General features: G+C 41.3%; 1 protein-coding gene across 1 annotated transcript; it reads left to right on the top strand.

Moving 5' to 3' along the window:
• Nucleotides 1-13,210: 13,210 nt before the first annotated feature.
• On the top strand, nucleotides 13,211-20,876 carry LOC135477845 (uncharacterized). Its single transcript, XM_064758049.1, has 2 exons — nucleotides 13,211-13,332; nucleotides 17,552-20,876. The coding sequence occupies exon 2, from the start codon at nucleotides 17,613-17,615 to the stop codon at nucleotides 19,380-19,382; it is 1,770 nt and encodes a 589-aa protein (XP_064614119.1). The 5' UTR covers nucleotides 13,211-13,332; nucleotides 17,552-17,612; the 3' UTR covers nucleotides 19,383-20,876.
• Nucleotides 20,877-21,585: the final 709 nt, after the last annotated feature.

Below are 21,585 nucleotides of genomic sequence, written 5' to 3' on the forward strand. Positions count from 1 at the left end.
CCTACATAATTACACGCAGTAGACCATATCACTTCAACGAGTCGTCTATAACCTAAAAATTTTTTTTATACATAATACATAGGAACCATCCAGATAGGTAGGTAGCCGTGGCTTGTCAGCTGTGGTTGATCATGCGTGGTTAATCACAGCCCGACTGGTTGGTAACACTGTATACAAGACCGTCTACGGTGAACAGCACGGTCGGTTGGATGGTATGCCTGCCTGGCTGACAACAATGTTTAGGCAGGCTGGCAGGCTGGTCGTCGCTCAACAACCGTGCGGCTCGCCGGACCGATTTCGTTGACGTCCGCGCTCCGCCACAGGCCAGGTGGCACGTTTGCCGGATTCTCTGGTCGGGGGAGACCTCTAACAGATACACTACAACGTGTGCGTTACACTGAATCCTTATCCATTAAAATCCATATCACTGCTTTGATATAGGATATACTCCTACTGTGGCTTGTTGCAAGCAAAAGTGTAAGTATATCTGTCAAAAAAATATCTATTTCCCAGCAACCCTTATCAAGGCTAAAACCCAACAGCTCTTGTCAGGGCTAATCATTTTCCTATCATTTACCACCATGTATCGGAGTAGGCGGGGGCCTGGGAATGTGGTGTGAATGTCTGTGGTGAAGTTTGGAGCAGCTTGTCGTCTATGGCTAATAAAAAAAAAAAATGCACCAACCTGTATGGTTCTCAAAAAATACGACGCGCCATTTTTTTTTTGTACCTGAGACACGCGTAATGATACGTGACCTCACCACTCCCATCTCCATCCGCGCACGCGACATAGTCCCCTTACAAAAGCGAAAATAGTCCCCTTACATAACCGATTGGTCCATTTTTTCTTACGTAACCCCCTTCTCGCGCCGATTGGTCTGTTTTGCGGGCCCTCCATTGGTTCGTTTTGGGGTAAATCCCGTTCACCCATTGGTCCGTTTTTGGCGACCAAGAGCTGGCCCACTCAACTTTACAAGCCTATTTAGTGTGCGAGCTAAACATATGATGTCTGACAGTGTGCTGATATAACACAAAACTTGTTTAGATTTCGACCGCGGCCCGGACAGGAAGCCAGCATGAGCTGGACTTGAACTCTCAGTGATTGCATTCGATATCTATTTAACAAATGTTTTCTGTATTGTTTTATTTTCACGTGACAATTGTGTTAGATAGTCCATTTGCTTTTTTTTTTTTTTTTTTTTTTTGTTTCAGATTTAATGCCGGTCTGTTGTGTGTAATGAGTGAACCCACCTCAGACCGCCTATATATAGTATAGAGTGGCCCTAGCCTGACACACTGACACACTGACCCACTCCATATAAAAAGAAAACACAAAAAAAAAAACCGGGGATGGATTCCATAGTAAGGGAACAGTATTATTAGTATTCTTTACAGCAATGTACAGGTCTGTAACACGGAGCGTTGATAGACCTCTGTTAACGTGGGACGAGCAATCTCTACGTAATACGCTTGAATAGGTCGGGAATCCTCGACATGCTGACAGACGTCTTCAGTGTACGCTTGCAGCACCTGCAGTCGTCCCCCGTTCACCCTACCGTCCGCAAACATACTATGTAGTACACTTGTGTAGCTTTGCAGGTCGGTGACGACAGCGACCCAGTCTTTCCATTGCGGCGTTGTACGGAGCTTCGCCAGGCTAGAAAAGACATAAAGAAGACACCGTCGTCATTCTAATGCCGTCACCGACCGAACCCTAGCCACATCAATCAAAACGATAGATAGATAGATAGATAGATAGATAGACTATCCCTACACCAACAGGTAAAGACAATAACCAACACCAAAGACCAGGGTCGTCAACCTGAAAACTTTTTTTATTTATTTTTTCGAACTCGAACAGTGAACAAACGAATGAACGAATAAATACATGCTGTAAGTGTCCATTATTTTGGTGTCACGGTGAGAAATGTCTCGTGATGACGATTGTATCGCCAATATGAAAGTCCTGACACTGGTCAATGTTTATAACGTGCACCACCCTAGTCATCTCCCTGTAAAAAACACACATAGGTAAACACAAAACGAGAATGTATGAAGGGAAAAAACAAAACAAACAAAAAAAAAAAAGCTGGGTAAGGGTGGTGCAGTTAAAACAAAAACACACTCACTCGGTCATCGTAGCCTGGGTGGCCTGGGTAGCCTGGGTAGGCTGGTTGGTTTGGTTGTTAGGCCGGATTGTAGGCTGCTTGTCAGGTGCAGAGAGGTTGTTGGCTGTCGTCAAATACTCCACGTACATCTGGGCGAATGCCGGGTTCGATTTGTTGATCGGCGTCTCATTTAAAAACAGCCGCAGTTGGTCTTTCACACTCTTCTCCACAGCCCACGGGAGGGAGGCTGCCTTACGGGCCTGGCGCATGAACTTGGCCAACACAGTTCCCTCTTTCAGGTAACGCATACGGGCCTCGTCCACGATACTCAGGGCCAGCTCTCGGTTCTCCAGCAAGGGAGGCCGGGGAGGAGGTGGATCACTCGCGGTGTTGGTGGATTGTCGAGCGTACACATCGCGCTGTAACTTGAGGAGGTGGGGTTGGAGAGCTACATCGTAAGCTTGCCACAGCAAGGCTGTTAGCGCCGTCTCAAGCTCAGGGTTTAACGGGTCCGCCTTTTCCACCTTTTCCACCTTTTCCACTGGGATGTCGGGGATGGTGGGGGTTGCGGTAGCAGCAGTAGTCGCATCATCGGCAGTCTCCTCATCAGCAACCGTCACAGCAGCCGTCACAGCAGCGGTTAAAGCAGCACTCATAGCAGCATTCACCTCACCGCCCGTCTCACCAGTCTCTCCAGTCTCTCCAGTCTCTTCAGTCTTCCCCTCCTCTGTTTCCATCATCTCCATCCCCGGCTCTTGGGGCTCTTGGGGGTCTTGGGACTCTTGGATGTCGTCGTTATCACCAGCCTCGATCACCACCAGCACCAAGGCGTCGATGTCGGGGATGGCCTGGACTAGTTTTTGCCAGTAAGTCCAGTACTTGAGCGTGATACCCTCACTCGTCGGGTAGAGTCGACCGTTCGGCTGGTAGGCTCGCCATTTCTTCACATGAACGTACAGGACACCCTCCGAGTTCCTCAGCGTGGACAGAAAGTACCCGTTGGAGAGTGGCTCCCGCACAGGTAAACCCGCCTCAGGTAGATCAGCAGCCAGGGTCTTGAGCCGAGTCCACCCCACCCCGTCAAGCCTGACGCGTTTGGGTGGAGCGTTCGGGTCTGTCGGTGATTGGCAAATCTCAATCGTCTCGTCTCTACACACCCCCACCCACAGCCAGGGGGCCAGCTGTAATTTGGCAAGAACCTCGCTGGGTAAGGGCAGGCACACCTTCCTCTTCTTCTCGGAAGGTTGTTGTTGTTGTTCGGCTATGGTGGATAGCCGGGTAGGTACAGACGCTGAGCGTTTCATCCTGATGGCAGCATGCAGGGGGTTCACGGTGGTGGAGCGTTTCATCTCACCAGGTAGGTAGGTAGGTAGGTAGGCAGGTAGGTACAGGTAGGTAGGTCGTGTAGCAGTCTCTTCTCTTCTCTTCTCGTCTCTCGGCAGGTCAGTAGGTCGGGTCGTCAGCAAGCAGGTCGGCAGGCAGGCAGGCCGGTAGAGCGTCAGGTGCGTCTGAGGCTGCCGGTCGCTGTCTTCACCGGCTTTTATCCTATCCACGCGGAAATTCACCACACGCTGATTGGTTCGTTTTTTCTTACGTAACCTCTTCTCGCACGCTGATTGGTCCGTTTTGCAGGCCCCCCATTGGGCCGTTTTGGGGCAAATCCGGCTCACCCATTGGTCCGTTTTGGCGCCAGGGAGCTCTTTTCGAGCTGTTTCACTCGACTTTACAAGCCGACGTTTTGCCTCTTTTTTTCTCTCTTTTTTCCCTATACTGTTATACGGTTATACTACCTATCCACGCGGAAATTCACCACGCGCTGATTGGTTTGTTTTTTCTTACGTAACCTCTTCTCGCACGCTGATTGGTTCGTTTTGCGGGTCCCCCATTGGGCCGTTTGGGGGCAAATCCGGCTCACCCATTGGTTCGTTTTGGCGCCCGGGAGCTCTTTTCGAGCTGTCCCACTCGACTTTACAAGCCGACGTTTTGCCTCTTTTTTTTCTCTCTTTTTTCCCTATACTGTTATACTATACACTATATCACACTCGTCTATACACATATGTCCCGCGGTGTGGGGAAAAACCCACAACTGGGGGATGACGTCACACCTACCAGCCCTTCGGGCTGGCAGGTGTGACGTCACCACCACATCACCACAAAAAAACAACTCCCCAAACCACAAAAACTGCCTCCCCAATACCGAACGTAAGTCACATTCCTAACTACTTGCACACGATATATTAGTGAAAGACAAGTGATCAACGCGCGTACCAGTGACCGACCGCATTTTGTCGCAAAGGCTCCACGAACGATAAGGACAATGGATTATACAGATTCCGTGTCCAAGCTCGGGTTTGAACCCCCACCATGTGATATTGCTTGTTTCATATAGTTGTGTACTGTATGTCGTACTGAAACCTATTTCAGTTACATGATGTCAGTAAAGTTTTATGGATTACCAAAAACCTCTTAAAAGCGTATTATGTATAGTTTAACCACTAATGACCCGCAGTGCTTGCATTCGAAGTAAGGGGTTTTAACGTTTTGATGCATTTCTATAATAAACAATAAACTTGACATTTAACTCTCATATAAACAAATAATTTATTTATCGCAAACTTATGAGAATTTTTAAAAGCGTTTGCACACCACATCTCCATTCATCTTGTAATGCATCATTCTGTATATCCCACACTCGAAACATCCCAAAAAAGAGTTGCCCAATGTAATTTGACCTGTGTTCAATAAGCTGGTGGGTTTATTTACCTAAAATACTGAAATATTTATTTATTTTATCTGATTGGTGTTTTACATCGTTCTTAAGAACATTTCACATTATTTCGCAACCATATGTTGAAAGAAAACCAGGCAGAGCCATGGGGTAGTTCACGACTATCCACAGTTTGCTGGAAGACCTTCCCACGTACGACTGGAAAGGAAGCCAGCATGAGCTGGAAGGCTCGTGAGTCGTTGTACTGTGTAAATATACTAACAATTCACCCAGGGAAGCCCCATTGTACGTAAACAAAAAGGCAAAGGAAACACTAAAATAAAGTATTTATTAGATCAAAGGCCATTAAAGTCAAGAAAAATTGCTTGATTTATTTTTTGTAGAATTTTTCTAACCGACCAAAATATAAAAAACATAGGATTCCTTTAAAACATAGGATTCTATTATGGCCTGTTGGGACCCAGGGGTACCAGTGACGTCAGAGCAATATTTTTGGCTTGAAATGGTTAGTTTCAAGGCCCATTTGTTGAGTGCATTCATAGCTCCAAATAAAGATTTTGCATTTTGAATTATGAAATAATTGTCAAGTGCCAAAAAGCTGAATTGACACCACCAGTCCAAGCATGATCAGAAAAGGCCACAGTAGAATCCACAGTTTTAAATGCATTTTACTGGGTCGAAAAATATTCTAAAAAAATAAATGAAACTATTTTCACGGACCATATTTAATGGTGTTACACCCAACACATATTTCATGCTAGTGTGTTCTTTACCTTATAGGAAATGTATATAGTACTTGTATCTAGAAACGGATGTTTAGCGTCGAACGTTTTATCGTTCCACCGTACGTGGGAAGGTCTGGCGACAACCTGCGGATGGTCGAGGGTTTCCCCGGGGCTGTGCCTGGTTTCCACCCACCATAATGCTGGCCGCCGTCGTATAAGTGAAATATTCTTGAGTACTGCGTAAAACACCAATCAAATAAATAAATAAATTTTATCGTTCCAACTGACCAGTAACTGACATTTATCCAGGACAAAAAGTTTCTTCTTCCTTGTCGTCCGCTTTATCCCTTGCAAACATATATCAATGTAGTCTCCAAAAAACAAACGCATAGTCTCCCGGCAAAAACTTCCACCCGTAACTATTCACACAGTGGACCCTTGGTAGGTGGAGTAATAGAGCTTATACACCATTACTACATGTTCCAAATTGTTTATACATAATTGGCACAATTCTGACGCCGTGGTTATTATGAATTACAAGTTAGGTATGTGTAACTTTATTTGTTTATTTTATTGGTGTTTTACGCAATACTCAAAAATATTTTATTTGTAGGACGGTGACCAGCATTATAGTGGGAGAAAACCGGACAGAGCCTAGAGGGGAAACTCACGATCACCCGAAGGTTACTGACAGGCCGACGTGTGTGACATTAACAAGTGTGTTCTTGAAACCTGGCTACATCCAGTCACTGAGTGTTTGAGTAAGGCGGGCAATATTTCGATCCATGATTACACATTTCTTCTACAGAAACTTCCTTTTTTACCTTTAATGTTTGAGAGTGTACATTTACGTAGAAGCATCGATTGCGTCCAGTCGTTCACCAGGTAACGGCACGCGATTTATCAATACAAACAAGCACAAATCGTGCTCACTCACAGTGGGTCGTGTTGTAACGTTATTGGTTTCAATCTTTGTTTTATCTTTGTTATCTCTTACCCAGGGCACAGGGTCGAAAATCAGATAGGATCTTTCCCGTTGTTTGGCCTATTGTAATGTGTGTGCACCACTTACAAATCATACGATTCACATTTATGTCAAATCTGGACAGAGCAGGACGAAAAGCATGTGCGTTAAGACATACATATACATCAACGAACAATCGTATACCAGTCGTCTATTATAACGGGCGTGGCATGTCAACAATCGAAAGAGTAGTTTTCAGATGGCATTCACCAAAGAACTAGAAGGTATTTAATGCAAGAAATCACTAAGTGGTTAATGTTGAATAAATCGCAATTTATGTCCTCGTATACATTTAATTGCATCATATACATGTACGCACTTGCAGGATGGAAGAATGGTTGGTTGGTGTGTTCTTTGATTTGCATGAGATTTGGTGAATTCGTCAGAAAATTACATTTTGCTTGTAGCTGGTAGAGCTACGAAATTAAGCAAAGAATCATCGGAGGACTATAGTCGCTTACTAATATCGTACATTGATCTCATTAGGTAGACACACAAACCAAACCTGGCATTTGCACACAAGCAGTTGAACACTAAACCCAACGAAACTGTCCCCTAAATTGTTTATTAATTTTTTCTCACTTTTATTTTATTTTATTTTATTTTATTTTTTGACTAGCGAGAAATAAGATAAATCTTGTGGGAGCACATGTAGGTGCTGTCTAACAACAGTGTCCGCAAAATTTAACTTATTAGTCTATTCGGAACATTTCGGAAATAGTTAATTTTTTGTGATATCATCTCTTGTGAACTAGCTTTGGATTGTTCTATTAAGGTCTGATGATTTTCAGGCGCTAGAAATAGTATGAAAAAAACACACTCTGCAAAATATCGCCTCAAAAACCCAGAAACTTAGAAAATAATAACTTTTTCTTCCTTCTTGTCAACACTTAATTGTGAAAAAAATGCAATTTTAAACGGGTTCAGTACATTCACACATTACTGCTTACCTTATGTTCACTTTAGCGTTCCACAATAAATCTGTCAACTCGCCAGGGCTGCATATGATACAGGGCTGCATATGATACAGGGCTGCATATGATACAGGTCCGCATATGATACAGGGCTGCATATGATACAGGTCTGCATTTTCTTTTCGGCAGGTATCGGATGGCAGTGTTCATACTTAATTCAAGTCATTTTTCATTGTCACAGACAACGCTGTGTAACTCCATCTAGGGGACATACGTGAATTATTCATGGAGTCTTCAGACGGGTACCAGTGGACAAAAGTTTGGTTTGGTACAATTCCAGGTAATATCGCCTGTAAATTAGCTCGTCTACGTATGTATGTAACCCAATATTTATCTATTTCACCGTTGTTTAACGCTGGACTCAAGAAGGTTTCACTTTTACATTGCGGTGAAGAAAGCTAGTGTCATCAGGGTAAACCACCGACCTTTGGCACATTACTCACTAACTTACGCACATGTGACGTACAGATATTCTCTTCAAAGAATGCTGGATCAGGCAAACGGCCACATGAGCGTCGTCGACCTCTTATTGTTACCAAGGTAGCACAAGCAGCAAAAGCAGGGAAAAATACAAATTCACTGTCCAAGCCTATTGAAGGGCAGGCGTCGTTAACCACTGTAGACTACGACAGGCGCACAGTGAATTGGAACAAACTTAGAAACCGTAGTACGAGGTAAAACACCAATGGAAATAAATAAACATTTATTTATATCATTGATGTTTTACGCCGTGCTAATGAATATTTTACTTATACGACGGTGACCAGAATGATGGTGGGAGGAAACCGAGCAGAGCCCGGGGAAACCCACAAAGCGTAATGACCCAAGAGTCCCTCACTAATGCGGTCCCAGTGATTTCAAGTCCAGCTCATGCTGGCTTCCTCTCCGGCCGTAAGTGGGAAGGTCTGCCAGCAACCTGCGGATGGTCGTGGGTTCCCCCTGGGCTCTGCCCGGTTTCAACCCACCATAATGCTGACCGCCGTCGTATAAGTGAAATATTCTTGAGTACGGTGTAAAAGACCAATCAAATAAATAAATAAATAAATAAATAAATAAATAAATAAATAAATAAATAAATATAATAAATAAATAAATAAATAAATAAATAAATAAATATAATAAATAAATAAATAAATAAATAAATCATTATATTGAAGTATCGAGACGAATCTAAATCTGACAGAAACTATCCTCTACAGAGTATCTTCCAAAGTAGGATATTTGAACAGTTGCAATCAAGGCACAAGTGTCAATCCTCGGTCGATTCTCACCTAAGGCCTTAAAAGAGGAAGTTGTGGCTTTCGGGCTTGGCGTCCAGCATTAAGGAGATAGTGCAACGACTAGTTGACCCGTATCAGTATAATGGCTCGGGCGGGGCGGCTTACTTGCCCTCGGTACGGCGTCTCAGTGAAGCACTAGATAAAAGAGCAGTGGAAATCAATCCTGCAACGATGTGGCGCATTATATGCACTCTAAGGATTTCCTCGTCGTCATATTACTGAAAAATTATTAAGTACGACGTTAAATCCCAAGCACTCACTTCTAAACCATTACTTGTGTTTTCCAACGTCAATGAAACCTGTGCACAAATCCGTCCACCTTTCTCACTTTCTATACCGGTACTTTCTAAGCTAATATTTTCATGGTTCATGTTGAACGTTATTGCAACAATATGATCTTGCAATTGTTTACACAGAACGTCCAATTTTGTTCACGGCTGGTATTTCAATATCTGTCTCGACACCTGTATTCCACAAAACTCTCCGCTTCAAGCGAAGGCGACATATTCGCAGTTTCTAACGTCTTTTACATCACGTGCTTCAGAATTCAATCCATTACTGTCACTTAGGGAGACTCTATGACCATCAGGAAATGCTTAACGGCTGACTTAAACTCGCACCATATGCTTCGTTCTCAGCGGGTAACCTAATGCCTAGTCATTTAAACAAGTCGCTTCGAACCCAAGTACCTTGTCAATTTATAATGCCTTTTGTACACGGGTCTATGTGTGCTTTTGTACAGACCTTACAGTGTGTGGCAGTTCAGGTTTATTATGTATTTGTCTATATATCGATCAGAGCCTGAGTATACGATCTAATTAATTATAAGCTGTCCAGTAATACAGATACATGTACCAAAGGCTAAAGCTTGAAGAGAAAAAACAGACCGGCGATGACAGAATGATACTAGCAAATGGGCTGACATAACTGATGAAATGCAGTCTCGTGTTTTTAATTTATCTCCATTAATGTGTTATTCGAACTGATCGTGGGAATACTTAAACAGTGGCGGTTTAAACATCCCATATAACAATGGTTTAAATATGATTAGGCAAAACAATACAATGATGTTAATAATTTATAAGACATCACTGGCCGCATAGCTGTCAGTTTTATCGGTGTTGGAAACCGGCGTGCAAGGGCAAATCCCTGGTCATTGGCAAGTAAGTGATGAACTTTCCCACGTCTTCCGTGCAGATATGAACACCACATTGGTGGGAGACAAGACAGGTGGTTTTCAATGACTGTAAGACTACGCAAATGGTCTCACGAGAGTGGACGCCGTTTAGCATCAGCAAAGCCGCAAACTGTGAGAGGGGGGGGCAACTATACAAACTCCATGTCTACATCCGGGTTTGAACCCGCACCTTGTGTGCCCTAGTGGTTGAAGAGCAAGCCAAACACGTGAACTACCAGAGCAGAGCTCGCTCCTACTTACAATAAGAAACGTGCGGGTTTTGTTTATTTTGTTTTTTTTTTACTGTGTACGGTAAAATATGAAGTACAAGTGTACTTACGAGGTGGTGTGGAAAATCTATCGTCACTGGTTACTTAGCACCCATAGCTTATTATTGCATAATTCATATAGCATTATCGACCGTTTACTGAGGCCCCCATTAACAGTTAGGTTGTCAAACACTGTTTTCTGTTAACCCCTGCTGTAAAAGCGCTAAACGGATTGAGCTTAACCGCCCTGTGGAACGTAGGCCCTCTGGAAGTGCGATAAGCGCGAGACTAAACCACACACAGAACAACTATCGTAAGTCAAAGTTGACTTATAACTAGCGATTACGAAGTATACAGCGTTCACCTCTATAGATGTGTTACTTGGCTTGTCATTGGCACAATGACTCCAGCTATAGTGCGACAGCCTTGGGCACGAAAATCAACCACAGGGAACTGACAGGAAAAATCACTCTACCGTTAAACATTTGGAGGGAATGAACCTTAGACAAGCTCTTGGTTGGACTGGCGTTTATCTCATTGCCCTTGTGAATATAGTTGGCTATTGTAATTTGACTTTATATGGCAGTGGTCATTGAGCCCCTCATACCACAAGGGGTGCTATCGCTCAAAACTCTCCGTCAACGCAAGTCACTTCCTAACTACGTAAAAACAGACCATTCTGCTTGTTAGGCTGCGGTACTTGTGAACATCATCTTTATTTTACAAAACAGAAACAGTGACGTGTTACACAAAAGAACGAAAGAGTGCACCGCTTCGACGGACTTATTTTAGGCGGGCAGTGTTCGTCATTCCGTCTACTGTTCCTTGTTTAGCACAGCGGTAGACTTTGTTTTGATTCATCGCCACTGGATTCCGTTCAAGCCTCAAGTGATGTTTGGAGTGTTTGTCGTCACCAGGTTCTTCAAGACAGCAAACAACTGAGGCCTTGGGAGTGTCTGTTTACGACAGAAAAAGTATACGGCGTGATCAACTCTCCACGCCCATGGTTTTATTCTTCCAACGAAGGAACTTTGTGTTTTATCTAAGATCAAACGATCATTGTGAACTCCTGGCTAACTGTTGGTGTTGAGACCCACGATAAGGAACCATTAGACTCTCAGACACGGTTGACTGGGACTGACAAAATTCAGACAGGCGTCGATTTTTTCCGAGCAGGTGACTTAAGAACAAAGTTAAGGCTCAAGTAGAGCATACATGGGAAAAACGTACCATTGTAAGGCAATATTAATGATGCAGCCTGAAAGGAGCAAATCTATATATTATGGAAACATATGAAAAAATGTGAATTGTGGCAGTGAGCGGTAATATTGGAAGAGGAGCTTTCACATTTGAAGTGAGTTGTATCAGAAAGCTTGTCTGGCTTGTCCAAGATCGCATTTCGCACAGAACAAACTTGGTACCTCTATGTAATAGCAATCTGCTTACTATCGTGTTAGACATATCCTTGATGGCATTCTATAGCATTTCTGTTTGGCCAACTTTACCTGCTTGCGCGAATGGAGCTGACAATGCAGTGCGGATTTCTATACCTCTGTTTGGTCAGCAGCACTTGCTAGAGAGAACGGAGCTAACAAAGGCACTGGAGATTTGAGATCGTTTGGCTGCCACTCTTTTCAAAAGTCTAGATAATTTTGAAAATACTATAGACCCTTTTGTGAAAACGCCATTTCTAAACGATAGCGTCACAAAGTCGGTACGATAAGCACAACACCAATCTGTGTGAGGTAGGGTTACTGGGTTAACACAGTCCCAAAGCTAACACTTCTTCAAGAGATTACGTGACCGAGGCCATCCGAGTTGGTAAACTACTGCAAAGTATTGGATTTCAGTCGTGATATGGAGACGTTGTGGTTAGCGGGAACGGTGGAGCGGTTGGCTGTATAGCGGAACATTGGCCGCTGGATATAGGCCTACCCAGGGTAAGGTGGATTAGGCCTTACCTGTACTTACTTTAAGCTTACCTGTCCGACAGTCCATCAACCTGTCTGCATAATTCAGCCAGCGCCGTCCACGAATCTTGGCCCCCAGTCTAATGAGGAATGATGTATACGTGAACACGCGAGGTGAAACGGTAATGAGTTGATTGTTCAACCTTCAGCCTGTGTTGACTGGGTCATCATACAACACGCGATCAGTTTGTTTCCAGCCCATACATATTTCTTCACCAACGTCGATGACCGGCTGATTTCTGGAACATTTACTAGGTGTTTACAACACGAAATTATCTGGCGTTTTACCATGGAGTGATTTAAGAATGATAAGTGACGTATGTCGGCCACATACCGAACTTCAATTTCACTTCCCGAGTCTTGGAAGTTAAACTGTGTCTTTTAAAAAAAGCAACGACGAACTGAATATTCATAAACAGTATATCTTTGTTGGATTATGACATGTAACCTGATTTCTATACCAAACTGGTGTGTAGTCACAGCAGGTGTTTAAACATCTTGGCATTGCTGCACACTTCATTGTGATTTTGTACACTTCAGATTTTGAAACAGAATGTAGTTTCGGTAGCCATGTCTCCTTTAAAAATGGCATTCAAGTTCAAAGTAAAACTGACCGAGTTGGTTACAAATCTAAACAACGTTCAGCTATTTTTGTGTACGATATATACCGGCACGGTGAAAACAAGAATCAGCAAAGATATTCCTTTTTGGCATGTTTAAACTGAAGATTATTTTCAGTGCATTAATGGTTTGCCGGATAATCGTCCTAAACAACCATCTTGTTAAAGACTTAGATCTATTGTCAACCCAGTGAATGGACTGTCAGTTGTGCTGCGGACGCATTTGTTACTCTTTTTGACATTGTTTGTTCGCGCTTGGTTGTTTACCTTGTCTGTTTTGTTATCTTGTCGTCGCTGGAAAATCGATACCGGGTCAGTGGATACAGATATCGATGAGTGGTATCATGAGCTGTTGTGTTACAGTCCTCGTGGTTGTTAGTGGAAACCGTGCTACAAGAGTCAGAGGCGACTTCTATACTTCAGCTGTGGAGGAAATGTAAGCCTACATACCGTACACGTGAGTATGATTTGCTGTATACCTGATGTTTACCAGGCTTTCATATACTAGGAGGTGAGACAGCTGATACCATAACAAAATTATCATTAGATATGAGTAAACTATAATAGTGAACAATAATATAAATATAGTAAATTAGACATGAGTAAACCATAATAGTGAACTATGATGTAAATATAGTACATTAGATATGAGTTAACCATAATAGTGAACTATTTATTTGAATTATTTGATCGGTGTTTTACGCCGTGCTCAAGAATATTTCACTTATACGACGGCGGACAGCATTATGGTGGGAGGAAACTTGGCAGAGCCCGGCGGAAACCCACGACCATCCGCAGGTTGCTGTCAGACCTTTCCACTTACTAATAGTGAACTACGAAGTAAATATAACAATAGTACATTAGGCATGAGTAAACCATAATAGTGAACTATAACATAACTATAGTACATTAGATATGATTAAACCATAGTAGTGAACTATAATATAAATATAGCACATTAGATATGAGTAAACCATAATAGTGAAATATAATATAACTCTAGTACATAAGATATGAGTAACCTGTAATAGTGAACTATAATATAAATATAGTACATTAGATATGATTAAACCATAATAGTGAACTATAATATAAATATAGTACATTAGATATGAGTAAACCATAATAGTGAAATATAACATAACTATAGTACATAAGATATGAGTAAACTGTAATAGTGAAATATAATATAACTATAGTACATAAGATATGAGTAAACCATAATAGTGAACTATAATATAACTCTAGTACATAAGACATGAGTAAACTGTAATAGTGAACTATAATATAAATATAGTACATTAGATATGAGTAAACCGTAATAGTGACCTATGATGTAAATAGAGTACATTAGATAGAAGTTAACCATACTAGTCAACTATAACATAAATATAGTATAAGATTTAATCATTGAAATATAATATACAAATATATACATTGTATAAGGGACCAGGAGTAACTAATTAAATAATGACATGCAGTAATTTACATGTCGCAATGCTTTACAGGGTAGCCACGTTATTGCTGCAACACTGCCGAAGTCATAACAGATCTTTCTTTACACGCAGAGGGGGAGTTGGTGGGGAAAAGGAAGCTGGGGCAGGGGAGTAAAAGGTGTGTGGTATGAAATACAAGACGGTTTACAAAACGCCCGGGACGTAAACATTCACATGTGTGTGGAAAGATGTTGTCTGAGTTCTAATGATTCCTAGAACATTAAATATATCCAGACCATATCATAGTGATAAATCGGTTTAGTTTACCTTCAATATTATCAAGACACCTTTCTTACCCCATTCGTAGTCTATAAGAAAATGTTGAAAAAATAATGTGAAGATTTAAAAAATTTATTTTAAATTAGAACATTTATAGTGAAGTCTTAATAAAAAAAAACATTTATTCCTTTAAGTTCAGCCATTTACTTTCTGTTACGGCTTTGATTTGAAACACTATAATTTTTATTAACAATTTACAATAATCTAATTATTATTATTATTTTTATAATTATTATTATTATTATTCGAAACGAAGTTCATCATTTAACTGGTGGTATTATCTGCCATTACCCAGCGTGAATTACGCCCTATATCACAATTTAGGTTGCAATCGGTTCCGCATCGTTGTTTGTTTTTTGTAACCATGATTAACCATGTTTAACCCTTTATTCTCTGCAGATCACACGCAACAGTTTCTGACTGTGTTGCGAGTCCTATTAGTTCCAAAAGGGAAATGTTAACAGATGTTAACGCCTTTTACACCAGTTCAGTCTGTTTCATTTCAGTTGTAGCCAAAGTATAAGGCTTACCATTGCTATGTTTAACTACCAAGTCACCTTCATGAATCGCACTTTTTTTTTTATTTTGAAAGGAGAAAATCTATACTAAATATTATTCATATGTATTTTAAAAAATCTGAAATAAATATAATATTATATGTCAATTATTTATTTTATTGAAATTGTTGGTATTAATACAATGAAATAATTGGTTTAATGTTTCTTCTGATTTTATACAGATTTGAACAATAGCTTTGCTGTCGGACAAATTATCATGATAGAATAAGCTACTCATTTACCGTTAGCAAAAAAGCTTTCACTAACGTCTGGCTTGTACAGGAAGGGAAGTGTATGAGGTAAAAGATTTAGCAGACAAGGATATAAACAGTAAAGTTAAGCAAGAAATGTGCCAACCGTTCTCTGTTATTGCAATAATATGGCAAAATGCATTAGTTAGACAAATATACATAATCGAATAAATGCAACAGAACTAAATAATGTTACACCGATGTGAAGCCAGCAAGTCCATGGGTTGAGAAATCAAATGCTTTTCATCAAAATCAGGCAAACTTTTTGAAGTCAACAAACACTGGATTCGAACTTCTAACCTGGTCGTTGAAAATCTAGAGGTGTAGAAATGCAGGTTTGTAGAAATGTCACAGTTGAGAAGAGGTAGTACCTCAACTTGTTGTTTAGATAGACATTATTAAACTGGCGTGAACCTCTGTGATCAGCCATGCGGAAACCCTTTAAAAGCTTGGCTTCAATAATTGATTAGAGGAGGTGGTTCATGGACACACTGGTATCAATTTCGATTCACGCCCTTTAAACAACATTGAAGAAGGTAAAAAGGTCACACACTTCAAATGGTATTCTCGACACCTTTATATTAACTTGGAAAACTGCGAGGTCGTTTCGTATGGTTGCTTCAGTGATGAGCTTTGTGGCTTATTCTTATCATGTTATACAGCCTCGGTAGGTATTTTGTGCACATTATTTCACAATAGTTCATACAGATAATGAAAAATCCTGGTATACATAGCCAGGTTATAAAAACATATCATTACTTGTTCGTAATATTGGCTTGTACAAGTTTACTTTCAGTTCACTTAAGCTATATAGAGGCAGGCTGGAAGTACTCATTTATTTTCTCCTCAATCGCATGTTAAATCCTTTTTATCTATTTATTATTTGTTTTTTTTTATTTATTATCTATCGCCAGCTGTGTATTATATGAACAATGTTTGCTATGTCCGTAAGTAAAAGTAATTATGGAAATATTTGAAATTTGCCTGATTGTTTTTGTACATTTTTGCCTGTCAAAAGCCGCGTTAACAAAGTTTCGAAGTTTTCTTGGGGCATGGTTTATACTACCGACTCTCTCCGGACGTGCGTACGGAGGTCTGACAGCACCATAATGCTGGTCACCATCGTACAAGTAAAACATGCTAGAGTACAGCGTAAAACACCAATTAAATAAATAAATAAATAAATAAATAAATAAATATACTACTGACTTGTAAATTGATGAAAGCTATTTTCTTCAAAGTTGTAACACACACCCACCCCACCCCACCCCACTCCAAAATGTACATCACTGGTAATATTGCAATATCACTACAATATTTAGAAAAACTATGGTTCTGATATGCTCCTGTGAGATGATGGACGAGTTTGCACATACGGGTTAGACCTCACCAAATCAATCTTAGTTTATCTTTTAATGTTTTCCCACTTTAGATATCCACAGTATGTATTGACATGACCGTGCACGAGCTATTCAACGTGGTTTGTTTGTCCAAGCCGGGCTTGGGAGTTGGTTTTGTATACCACTTAGCAAACACATTCAAAGAGATTAAATTCGGTCTGTTTAAACTATCGTGAATGTGAGTTGAACCGTAATTAGAACTCCGCTGACAAGTGATCAATAGTGGGTAATGGAGAAGTAGCTCTCTAGGACATTGAGGTCAGAAAGATCAGTTATATGGGATATCTATATTACAGTCATTACTCTGTGAATATTTAGAATATGCATCTTTCTCACATGTTTGATGGAATATTAAAATCACCGAATATGGTTACTCAGGTTGCAAGCCCTACTCCAGCTTTTGTTATTTCGGCTGATGCTTAACTATGTCAAGAAATTTGTCAAGTATCTGTCAAAGATTTTTTTTGGTTTACTTCATAAACTTGCCGTTTTTATCCACCCACAAATATGACCGCCGTTGTATAAGTGAATATGTCTTCAATACAGGCAAAACACCACTCTATGAACGACAGAAATATCCTCAAATTATGGCTTATACACATGTAAATGTTTGACAAAATAATAATGGAGATATTCCACAATTTCTAGAATAGATGCCATATATGATTTTCCATTTCGCTTTATTTTCTGCAGATCATGACAGACTTCGACTACTCCCTGTATAGCAAGAAGTCATAGAAGCAAGAGACCCACCATGAGAATCCACGGAGATTTCCACAGCTTTAGGCCCATGCCTCGGAGGCGAGCTGCTCTCTTAGGAGACAATAGTCATCTGGCAACGTCCCTGTTCTCCCGCCCAAAGGCAAGCTCACACGACGTACCACAACGTCCAAGGCAAGTTTCCAAATCTGAAATGTCCACTCGATCATCTAATCCACAATGGATGAAAACTTTGGAAGAGAAGTTCCATAAGCTTCATGTTAAGATTGACTCCTACCCGCAAGCAGGATTCCGAGGAAATCAGTTTCCCCCTAGTTATGGGGTCGGTATACCTCGGTATAACTGGGCACAAAAAACCTCTAACAAACCATTACCTAACAAATACACCCTAAATAGGCCGGTCGACCTAGTTCGTCTTGGCAAATCCGTTCTTCGCTATGCAAAGACGAGACGGTACTCGGAGCAGCGATCCAAAGCTACTCGACCTTACGGTGAGGCACACAGTCCCAAAACAAATCAACCCGGCAATCAGTCTGTTAGCGCTGTCGCCTTGTGTGCTAATTCAACTATAACGATTCCCCCCACGACAGATGATTCGCACGGATTGTCAGAGGGATATGAAGATTATGTGGGCAGGAGTAACCTACATGTAGGTGCAGTCCGAACAAGACCGTACTACTGTGATACACAAAGTCTGTTGCCCGACGGTAACGAGCTGGGCGCTGACAATCCCAAGGGTGATATTCACGGGACCGCAACGGGTTCACCTGTAACAGACTCTGGATTCGACTTACCAGGGCTTTATGACGACTGTCAGCTACCTCTGACTGACAGACACGGAGATAGACGCAACCAGGGGGACGTTGTTGAAACGCGAGCGGTGGCAACCACCAATGGGACGTACCTGGACACTATAGCTCGTGCATTTTCTCCCAGCCCCTCTTGTTTCTCCCACCCTTCAACTTACAAGAGTTCCTGGAGACCCAAGTCGTCGCAGGCAGCGTCGGAAAGCGCGAGCTACCGAGTTCATAAGAACATACGCCCACGATCAGTCAAAATGCCAAGAAATGGCCGCAAGACCTCTGAAGCAAAACGAATCAACGTTCTACTTGGAATGTCCGAAGAAGCCAGATATGCAATTTCGGAAACCAAAAAAGAGATGGGTTCACAACCAAAGAGTGTCCTTGACAACGGACTCGGTCTGAGCGACGGCGATGGCGAAAGTAACAACAACAACAACCGTCGTGGAAGGCTTCATTATAGCATAACCACGTCAGACAATTTGATTTCTTCGAAAGGACAAGATTTAAGAAATGATACAGCTGAAGGAGATTGTACTGATATTGGAGAAGGTGACGGGGTAGGTACTGGGAGCAACATGCATGAAAGTGTCCCATCTTCAGCCTCTGTCAACACAACAATTGGCGAGGATTCGAATTCCAGGAACATGTCGGTCACGTCAGTTGCTCAGGAAGATGGGAACGAGCTCAGCAAAAGGTTGCCGGCACTTTCGTCAAGTGGAGTGTCAGGAGCTAAAAGTTTAAACTACCTTCAGGTTAGGCAGCACAATGGCCTGAGTGCTGACAGTAGACACAAAATGCTTCGAAATATTTCCCGTGAGAAGACGTTCCAAATTACACCACCTGACTACGACGTGAGATTTCGGGAGATTCTCACGTGTGAAATCCCGGAGTCCGAGACCCCGCCTGCAGACATCAAAGCTCAAGCTGTGGCCAAGTGCTCAGAATGGCTCAACAAACGGTATATCACCAATTTTAGGGGTGGTAAGGAGAATGTATCGTGACGAGAAGTGTTTACATATACTTATATATACCTAGGTCAGTATTTCCTATCTGTTCTTGGCCACGTCGGTTACGATCGCTTAAAACTGCCCACGGACAAAATGTCACAATATTATATATTTGATACACGGTACATATTTGCGTACAAGTCAGGTATAGCAAACGTGAACATTTTGCTTCAAAGAACTTCTTGTTGTGAAAGTGAGAAAGAGGGAGAAAATTGATTAGGGAGCATAGGACTAAGTGTTTATTTACGCAGATAACTTCCAGGCTCCACCTCTTTCCAATGGACGCTGACTGGCGGACAAAGGACTCAGTGTTTATTTAGACTCAGATAACTTCCAGGCTTTACCTCTTTCCAGTGGACGTTGACTGGCGAGTATTTAGATTCAGATAATTCCAAGAATTTACCTCTTTCCAATGGACGTTGACTAGCGAGCAAAGGACTCAGTGTTCATTTAGACTCAGATAACTTTACTTCTTTACCTCTTTCTCATGTGACTCACAAAAACTGATTGTGTGTGAAGTACCTAGAACATTCCATAACTGACAAGGATTTTATTTTCTGCTCTTACATCACCGCATGTTGCATTCTATACAGTATTCATGTATTTATAACCGATATGAAGATATTGTGCAATTTTCCAACAAAATAATGTCGAGAACTATTTTTCATGCATGACCTCTTGTATCTTTCCGTGACCAGTGATGATTATTTCCAGGCTCTGTGGTAAGTTTCCTACAATAACAAACATAACTGGCTTCATGCAGTAAGTGAAATACTCTTTGTTTATATGCGGTATGACTGCAATCGAATTAGCATTTAACCGATCCACAACTCATAAACTCGTAGGTTGAACGGGAAGTTCATCATCATTTCACCAATTATCGAATCAGTGCTTGATTGCTGTTGACAAAGCGAGGCGAAACTCAGACAAGTTTATTTTCCTTAATGTCTGTCTATATTGATGACAGATTATCGTCAATGATCAACTCTCCTCTAGCCGTGGCCTACATGAGGACGACTCTTTGTGACGTTGTCATGACAACCCTCTTTATCTGTTTCCATATCTCACATTTATGACAAAAGGGTGAACCATTTAAATTTGTGTGATATTCATATGAATTTAGTCAGAACATTATAGTTTTGACTCAACTGTCTGTTTTATATCTGCGATATCATTGGATTTCAAACAAGTTTTGACTCAACTGTCTGTTTTATATCTGCGATATCATTGGAAGTCAAACAAGTTTTGACTCAACTGTCTGTTTTATATCTGCGATATCATTGGAATTCGAGATATATTCAAACAACTGTATCCACTAACTTTGAACGTTAGTTTTAATTCGAATTCCTTTTTTTTAGATCTGTGATATGCTGAAACAGTGCAAAAAATCGCAATATATATTTTTCACTCACAGAGATTAATCTCGTCACAATTATAATTAACCTCGCTGATATAAATTAAAGATTTATTGAATGCAAAAGCAGGAAACAAAGCAGTGTTGGTCTTGTTTTGTTTTCATCGATTACCATTTCCCTGGATTCGGGCATGCGCAATATCAGTACAATGTCAGAGTACGAGCATTTTGCCACGGAATTACTAGAATTCTGGGCTTGTGAGCTTGTTAATTTTTTTCCATCGAGTTTAATATCCAACTCAAACACAAATTATTCGATGGAAGCGATGAGCGGACACGCCTAAATTGGACAGTTTTGATACCATTATTTGTTAGGATGAGCCGTTATTGTCGGGGACCTAATCACCGTTATTGTCGGGGACCTAATCACCGTTATTGTCGGGGACCTAATCACCGTCACCGTTATTGTCGGGGACCTAATCACCGTTATTGTCGGGGACCTAATCAGGCCCGAGCGGCTCGGAACTGTGTATGCATTGGGCGACATATCGGTGTGTCTTTCCAGTGACGTTTGATGGAGGCACAGGTATGGACACAAGAAGACACCTCCCTGATATTCGAGAACAAAAGTAAAATATCATAAAATCACAGAATGGCGTTGCGATTAGGCGGTCGTGTTTATTGCTGTCACATCTATTGTAGAAATCAATGCATTTCTTTATGCCTATTTAAGCCCTTTCATAATTACTGCTTAAGGAAGCATTTCCACTTACAAGTAATTAAATTGGCAGTATTTGCGACGTCCTACAAAAATTTGATGTCGTCTTACACTCAGCCCACAGG

This window comes from Liolophura sinensis, chromosome 11, assembly GCF_032854445.1.
Source record: "Liolophura sinensis isolate JHLJ2023 chromosome 11, CUHK_Ljap_v2, whole genome shotgun sequence".
In the NCBI taxonomy this organism is placed as follows: domain Eukaryota; kingdom Metazoa; phylum Mollusca; class Polyplacophora; order Chitonida; family Chitonidae; genus Liolophura; species Liolophura sinensis.